At 42.2% G+C, this 8,670-nt stretch overlaps 1 protein-coding gene and 1 long non-coding RNA gene across 2 annotated transcripts; both read right to left on the bottom strand.

The window, feature by feature from the left end:
- Positions 1 to 1,710: 1,710 nt before the first annotated feature.
- LOC129717214 (uncharacterized) lies at positions 1,711 to 2,406 on the bottom strand. Its single transcript, XM_055667067.1, has one exon. The coding sequence runs from the start codon at positions 2,404 to 2,406 to the stop codon at positions 1,711 to 1,713; it is 696 nt and encodes a 231-aa protein (XP_055523042.1).
- Positions 2,407 to 6,507: 4,101 nt separating this feature from the next.
- LOC129718487 (uncharacterized) lies at positions 6,508 to 7,978 on the bottom strand. The gene is made up of 3 exons (XR_008726918.1): positions 7,782 to 7,978; positions 7,635 to 7,706; positions 6,508 to 7,576 (listed from the first exon to the last, which is right to left on the bottom strand). It is a non-coding gene; the product is annotated as an uncharacterized LOC129718487 (long non-coding RNA).
- Between the last annotated feature and the right edge of the window lie 692 nt (positions 7,979 to 8,670).

The following is an 8,670-nucleotide window of genomic DNA, read 5'->3' as shown; positions in this document are numbered from 1 at the left end:
TCTGTAAACTTTGAAGTTGTCAATATTTTTGCGCAGTTTTTTAAATAAGTTAAAGTTGATTTTCAACTGAGCAGTTCGACAAAAAATGTCCAGTTTCAATATTTTTTGTCATTTTTGATTTGGCCCAAACTTTGCATAGATGTTTCTATAGGCTGAGAAGCTATTTAAAATGCTATTTTGGGAGGATTATTGTGATTACAAATGTTTTCAGAGCCAAAAGTGTTTTGACGTAGGACTACGTCTTTGTTTTCTATACTAGATTACACTTTGTGAAAATGAAAATGAAACTGGCAAATGTTGCGTCAGATTTCAAACGGTTATAGCAAGCGAACGACTTAATGCATCTTAGTCATTTATATGTCGGTGGATAGATAAATAACCATTTATCGTACGCTGCAGGATATTTTGCTGGCACAGCTGCTGGAGGGCACAGCGGAGAGCAAATTTTATACGCGGCCAACAAAATAAACGATGCTACCGGTGGTGGTGTGATCATCAGCATTCTGTAGCACACATTTCGAGCTGAAGATTTCGAATCGGTTCTTTTTAGAACTATAAATGCTTAAAATAAGAGTTATGAGAATTTTCACAACTACTCCTAGTGTGGAATGTTCATCTATTTCTCAATAATCATTTTTACAATAACGACCAGGGCGCACCAAAGATAAACGGTAGTGTTGCCTATGAATAGTTTATCACGAAAAGACATAACCCTCATTTCAAGAATTTTCACTGCTAAATTGAGTGATTTTCCGGTTTAATTGTGTGTTTGTGCCCACTCGAACACCGTTATCAGTCAAATATTAGAAACGAAAATTAGTTAATCTAAGAACCAGAGTGATTTGCGCAGCGGGAAAGCAAAAACTTTCTTTTGATGCTTATGAAAATCACTCAGTAGTATTGAAGATTTTTTGGTTTGTTTCTCTTTCTTTCTATAAGCTACGTAGCCACGCCTTAATGGTAAAAATCTACGCTGAACTCGATACAAAAGACTGCGTGTGGAAAATTCAACTTCAGTTTAGTTTGTTCCACATAAGCGAGTGCGGTGCAGCTGTTAAAGCTTTGCGACATTGAAAAACGAGAGCTGCATACGAGTCAACTTCCAGGCACCGCGGAGCATGTTACCTGTATTCTGCACACGGCAGCAACAATAACCATCGTACGCTGCAGGATATTTTGCTGGTACAGCTGCTGGAGGGCACAGCGGAGAGCAAATTTTATACGCGGCCAACAAAATAATCGATGCTACCGGTGGTGCTGTGATCATCAGCATTCTGTAGCATACATTTCGAGCAGAAGATTATGAAATCGGTTCTTTTCAGAACTATAAGATGATGAATGTTGGTTTTGTCACGAGAGAACACTCTTTGTATCAGCTTGTTAGCAGATCAAAGCTAGAATTATATTTTATTTTGTTTAGGATACATCTATAAATATTTTAATTATGCCTACAATTTAGGTGTTCTCTTAAATTCCTCCTAGTCTGGTGCGTAGCCATTATTTAGAACAGCTTTCCGCTATTTTCCATACCTTATTATCTCTGCTCACTATTCTTTCCTACTTGAACTTATATCTTCACCTTCTCTTTACTTTTGATCTTAATTTTCTAAATTTATTCTCCAGCTCACACTATGATTTTCTTTAACTTCTGTTTCCCTCTCCAATATGGGTCGAATTCTTCTTTCTATCCCGGTCGGGTCCAAGTGACGTTTACATGTTCTCTTCCTGTTTCTCAGTGCCTCTTTCTCGCCTAGTGTTGCCAAATGTATCGTTTTCGCCCGATCGGAGGGCTGTTCGCAACATTTCCCCGGTCCGTAATTCTGGGTCCGATTCTGTTGTCGGCCCGGTGTTACCATCATCTATCTCTAGAACAGCCAACACAGCTGTAGCTCTTTTAAAAACGCCACTGTTCGTCCTGATCCATGCTTGTCGAATGCGCCCGTCGCTGGCGATTATCGGTTCTTGAACTACCCCGCGCACCCATAACTTACGTTTAGTCCCCTCCACTATATAGACTAAATCTCCTGCTCGTAACGGTTTCGCTTCTCCATACCACCTGGTCATTCGGTTCACGGAAGGTTTATATTCCTTTAACCATCGGTTCCACATCTCCGTTGCTAACTGCTGCGATCGATGATAGTTGCTCGGGAGTGCTTCGGCAGCACAGGGTGGCGGTGGAGTCAACACAGGTTCATTTGGTGCTACACCTCTGAGAAAATGGTTTGGTGTCAGCGTGTCAATCTCATCAGCTTCTTGTGATACGTAGGTCAATGGCCGTGAATTTATCATATCTTCTACTTCGCAAATCGATGTTAGCAGAACTTCATCGGTTAATCGGCCTCCTTCGTCGATTATAGCCAACGCTTCTTTAGTGGATCTCACTAAGCGCTCCCACACGCCCCCCATGTGCGGAGCGGCTATGTGCGATCTCTAGATGGATAGCTCTCACCACCATACACGTAAACAAAACAATCCAGCGCTTTTCCTTTCGTCGATTGACAGATACCTCGAAAGGCCCTAAATAGTCGATCCCAACAAAGCTAAACGGACGTTGAAACGGGATTAATCTCTGGATGGGTAACGGTGCCATCCTCGGTGTCACTGGTAACGATTGCGTTTGACTTTATACCACATGCAATCTTTTGCAACTCTCGGCACCAATCTGCTTATCGACGCAATATAAAACCGTTGCTTAAGTTCGTTTTTTACTGTTTCCCTATAACCGTGACCGAACTTCTCATGGTAATGATGAATGAGCTTAGCTGTCAATGGATGATCTTTCGGCAATACTATCGGGAAACGAAGGTCAAACGGCAGAAAGGAAGCATTCTTCGTTCTACCTTCCATTCGTACCAGCCCACGTTCGTCAATTAGAGGGGCCAATTTATACAAGGGACTCGAGGTTTCTACTGTTAGCCACTGAGAAACTGGTTTCTCCTTGTTGTGCAATAGTACCTTGAGATCTCCACCGTATGCCTCTGCTTGTATCATTTTAAAAAGATATGTTTCTGCTTTAAGTAGTTCTTCCTGCGTAAAAGGCAGACGCTTTGTCGGTTTTGTGTGCGGCATAACTAATTTCAGCTGCCCTGCGGTTGCCTTTACGAGTTCAATAGGTTCTCCTGTTATAATCTTTTTGCAGTTACTGACAAATCTAAACACACAGGCCATAGTTCGGACGAGAACATTGTATTTAGATATTCTGTTCCCGTTGATGAGAGAATTTGATAACGTTATATCATGAATCAATAAATAAGCTTTCAATTCCTCGTTTGTATTCGATTTTACTTCTGGCTGCACCGGCCAGTGCTGCTCGTTACTTGACAAAAAGTCTGCACCTGTGAACCAAGAACTTCCTGAGTGCAATTTCCACCCTTGTTTCCATTTAGTCACGCAATCCGCTTCATTTAACTTTGACGGCACCCAACGCCACTCTGATCCATTAGTGAGGCTGAGAATTTCCCCGATACGGAAGCCAACGAATTGTCAATAACGTCGTTGGTCTGACTTGATCCAAGACAACACATTGCGTGAATCTGACCAGAAATATTGATTTATTATGACCAAATTATGACTGCATTTAATAGATTGTGCTAGGCTAGCGCCAAGTACTGCTGCTTGCAGTTCCAGCCTGGGGATAGTCAACTGTTTGAGTGGGGCTACTTTGCTCTTGCTCATCACCAGCGCGCAGCGTGCCTCACCATCAATAACGATGCGAAAATAGGCTGCACACCCATATGCCTTCTCACTTGCATCAGTGAATATATGTAGTTGGAGACCTCTAAACTTGTCTGACGTAGCATCTCCGAAGTAGCATCTAGGTACTTTAATCGCGCCCACCTCTGGTAGTAACCCAATCCATTGCTTCCACTTGCTATAGGCTTCGTCGTCAATCAATTCATCCCGCTCACAACCCGCTCTTCACAGATCCTGTACAAGGATTCTTCCAATTATCGTAAATGGGCAAAGAAGACCCAGTGGGTCAAACATTGACATAACACAACTGAGAACGGATCTCTTCGTTGGGCGATCTCCACTGGAGAACATCTGTCCTAGGTCCGCTCTAGGGGTTGCAGAAAACGAGAACACGTCTTCTTTAGAGTCCCAAATAATTCCGAGCACTCGTTCCTTTTGTGTCATTTTGTCTTGATGGAGATGTACTGCCTGATCATCGTTCTGCTCACCCAACGCTCGTAAAAGTTCCTCTGAATTCGAGACCCATTTCCCTATCTCGAATCCCCCTCTTGCATGGATCAATTTTACTTGTCTCGCACGTTCTATTGCCTCTACAGCGCTATCGGCGCTGTCGAGGTAATCGTCAACATAGTGTTTGTTAACGATTGCTGCTGCTGCGTCTGGATAGAGCGCGGAGTGTTCTTCAGCGTTTAAATTTTTTATAAATTGCGCTGAACAAGGGGAACAGGTCGAGCCGAAGGTGGCCACGTCCATGACGAATATCTGTATTGGTCCCTTCTCCTTACGATATAAAAAACGCTGCGCCTGCTTGTCTTCAGGTCTGATACGCAACTGGTGATACATCTCCTTGATGTCACCGCCAAAACCGAATCGTTTTTCCCTGAACCGTTGGATCACTGCTGGAAGGCTCGTCAGCATATCAGGGCCTGCTAGAAGCTCGAAGTTAAGTGATATACCGTTGACCGATGCTGCTGCGTCCCAGACCAGACGATTTTTTTCTAGTTTTCGTGGATTCAATACCACATTTAAAGGAAGATACCATACCGAAGCCGCATCCGAATTTTGCTGCTCTTCAACTGTAATTTTGTGTGCATATCCTTTAGCAACATACTCATCAATCTGTCGATCAACATTTTGTTTGAGTCCAGGATTTTTGGACAGTTTCTTTTCCAGCGCCTCCATCCGCTTGATAGCCATCGGGAAGCTATCTGGGAATTTACGCACGTCATTCCGCCACAATAGCCCCGTCTCTAACCGATTTCCTATCCTTACTGTTGTTGTTTTTAAAATTCGTCGTGCTCGTGCTTCTTCATTTGATGCAGGTACTTCGATAGCCATACCGGCTTCCTCTAAACTATACTGGCCCTTCAGCATGTCGTAAATGTCCTGATTGCTAACTGGGGTTTCTTCGTGTACATTCACGTAAGCCTGGCTTGTGCATCTTTCTGGTTGCGGTCCATAAACAGTCCATCCTAGTGCGCATCTTACTCCAACTGATTCCCCAGGTTTGCCGATTCTAGATTCTAGCGGTGCAAATACATGAATGTTATCAAGACCTATCATTATTTTTGGTTCCTCGCGTTCTTGATCAGCAACTGGAAGATTTTTCAAATGTGGATATCGGCTAATTAGATCCTGAAAGTTTACACTTTGTTTTGGAAGTACGAGTTCTTTAACTGTACGAGCGTTGTGCACCGCCATTCTACCGCTACAACCTCTTGCTGAAATCATTAGGTTAACTTTTCTCGACTGGTCCTCATACCGTCTCACGTTCCCTGTCCAGGTCACCACCAACGCTTCCTTTTCGCCAGTTAAATGAAGCCTATCTACTACCTCATTCTGGAGAAGCGTAACCGATGATCCTTCATCAAAAAATGCAACTACATTCATGCTGGAATTACCGGCGTATAATATTACTGGTAGCATTCTGAATAGGACGGAACGGTTTTCCCAGTTTACATTTTCCGCTTTCATGACTTGTACCATCTCTAACGTTCGGTGCAATAACGGGTGGTGAGTTTGTTGGCAATTACCCACTGTACATCTGAACTTTGAGTTGCATCGACTTTTACCGTGATTGTTCAGACATTGATGGCAGAGCTTGTATTTGTTAACGACTTTGAACCGTTCTGAAATGTTGAAACGTTTGAATTCTTCGCAAAACTTTATTTTATGGTCTGCTTTCTTGCACAACTAACACGCTGTTACTGGTGGTAAATTTTTGCTAGACGACGCATGTACGTGCACAAAATCCTTTTTTTTATAATTTCCTCTACCGGCTCGATCTCCCATATCAAGTGTGGGTAGTTCGCTTACTTCGGAAACGTCCGAAACTATACCGTTCATGAAATCAGTAAAAACGCGAAGAGGCTTGCCTTCCGTATTTCGCCTGAAACGTACCCAGTCTATTTTATAGCTAGGTGGCAGTTTGTCCACAAGCTCTTGAACGAGCATTGGGTTGTTCAGGTGCTTTTCCATTCGCGCCGCCTCCATATGATCGCATAGTTATTTAACTGTGATTCCGAAGTGAATAAACGTATTCAGTCGATCGTACCTCGGCGGTTGTGCGCAGCGTACCTTTTGAGGCAGAGTTTTCAAAAGTTTTTCTGGTTTACCAAACAAGTCCTTTAAATCTTTCATCACATTGGGCACTGACTCTGGTAGTACTAGTCTACTACGCACAGCCTCTAATGCTTCACCTTGCAAGCTATCCTGTAACCGTTTCAGATTGTCTAAATTAGTAAATCCGCAAGCCTTCGTAGTATATTCGTAACTACTGTAAAATAATGGCCAAATTTCTGGCTCTCCCTTAAATATCGGTAAATTTTTTGATACTGCCTGCCGGGCAGCCAATTGTTCTTTCGTAGGTCCCACGTGGCCTCGCCCCAAACCATGACCTCTCCCCGGTCCGTGACGTTTTAGTAGCTCTGCAATCCCTTTCATCTGTTCATTAAAAGCATCACCGTCCTCGCTATCCCCATCTTCACTTGTGACTGCATCGTTTTCTGTGCTAAATTTCCGTGACGTTGTCTCTTGCAGCAGCTCCCTGTTTTTTTTTCCTTTTGTTTTTCATTCGCTTTACTATGTTCCCCTACTAACGATCGTAAACTCGTCCCTTGTAGATCGTTTGAATTCAACCAATTTTGAACTTTTCCTTTCGATGGATCGGCATCATTGCCCGTATCCTCATTTCGACCAGACGTGTTTTCATTCGCGGTGTTTTTAAGTAAATCCATCTTCGCATGAAACATCTCACGTAAAGCTTGCTGTTTTTTCAAAAACTCAGATTCCTCCTTCAGACGTTTTTCTAAAATTTCTTGCTCTTGTGCTAATTTTTTTGCCCTGAGCTCACGCTCCTGCTGAAGCTCCCTTTCACGAAACTCTTTCTCTTGTCGCATTCGTTTCTCTTTAATTGCACGGCTCATTTCCAAACGTTTCTCTCGAATCAAGCGATCCGCTTCTAAACCTTTCTCCATTGCGTCTTGCTCTTCCTCCAACTGTTAAAATGATGATTCGAGCACCGATACTGAGCAACGGATAGATCCCACTTCACTTTTGGCTCCCCTTTTTAGATCCACCGGATTTTTTCGTGGACTTCGTAGCATTTTTCGGTAAGCGCAACTGGTTGGAACACTTAACACAATTCCAATCTTCGTGTTTAATATTAGATGGCACCCCGGCGCAACAATAGTGTGCCCACAACTGGCATGTATCGCACTGCACCATGTCATCAAGATGATCCGGTTCTTGACATAGCATGCATTTTCTATGCGATAAATCTTCCTCCATTCTTTGAGGTTATGTTCGATCCTCTAAATTCTTTGATTTTGTTGGTTTTGTCACGAGAGAACACTCTTTGTATCAGCTTGTTAGCAGATCAAAGCTAGAATTATATTTTATTTAGTTTAGGATACATCTATAAATATTTTAATTATGCCTACAATTTAGGTGTTCTCTTAAATTCCTCCTAGTCTGGTGCGTAGCCATGCGCGACCTTTAGACTTTGATAATTCCTGTGATAGTAGGTTAAGTTTGAACATTTTATTTATTGCAAATTATTTAGAACAGCTTTCCGCTATTTTCCATACCTTATTATCTCTGCTCACTATTCTTTCCTACTTGAACTTATATCTTCACCTTCTCTTTACTTTTGATCTTAATTTTCTAAATTTATTCTCCAGCTCACACTATGATTTTCTTTAACTTCTGTTTCCCTCTCCAATATGGGTCGAATTCTTCTTTCTATCCCGGTCGGGTCCAAGTGACGTTTACATGTTCTCTTCCTGTTTCTCAGTGCCTCTTTCTCGCCTAGTGTAGCAAAATGTATCGTTTTCGCCCGATCGGGGGGCTGTTCGCAACATTTATAAGAGTTATGAGAATTTTCACAACTACTACTAGTGTGAAATGTCCATCTATTTCTAAATAATTTTTACAATAACGACCAGGACGCACCAAAGATAAACGGTAGCGTTGCCTATGAATAGTTTATCACAACAAGACATAACCCTCATTTCAAGAATTTTCACTGCTAAATTGAGTGATTTTCCGGTTTAATTGTTTGTTTGTGTTCACTCGAACACCGTTATCAGTCAAATATTAGAAACGAAAATTATTTATTCTAAGAACCAGAGTGATTTGCGCATCGGGAAAGTAAAAACTTTCTTTTGATGCTTATGAAAATCACTCAGTAGTATTGAAGATTTTTTGGTTTGTTTCTCTTTCTTTCTATAAGCTACGTAGCCACGCCTTAATTGCAAAAATCTGCTCTGAACTCGATACAAAAGACTGCGTGTAGAAAATTCAGCTTCAGTTTAGTTTGTTACACATAAGCGAGAGCAGTGCAGCTGTTAAAGGTACGCGACATTGAGAAACGAGAGCTGCATACGAGTCAACTCCCAGGCACTGCGGAACATGTTACACCTTTATTTTGCATACGGCAGCAACAGTTACCATCGTTCGCTGCAGGATATTTGGTGG

Source organism: Wyeomyia smithii, chromosome 1 (assembly GCF_029784165.1).
Source record: "Wyeomyia smithii strain HCP4-BCI-WySm-NY-G18 chromosome 1, ASM2978416v1, whole genome shotgun sequence".
NCBI classification, from domain to species: Eukaryota; Metazoa; Arthropoda; class Insecta; order Diptera; family Culicidae; genus Wyeomyia; species Wyeomyia smithii.
The sequence above is the reverse complement of the archived record's forward strand: the minus strand, read 5'-3'. Positions and strand labels throughout refer to the sequence as shown.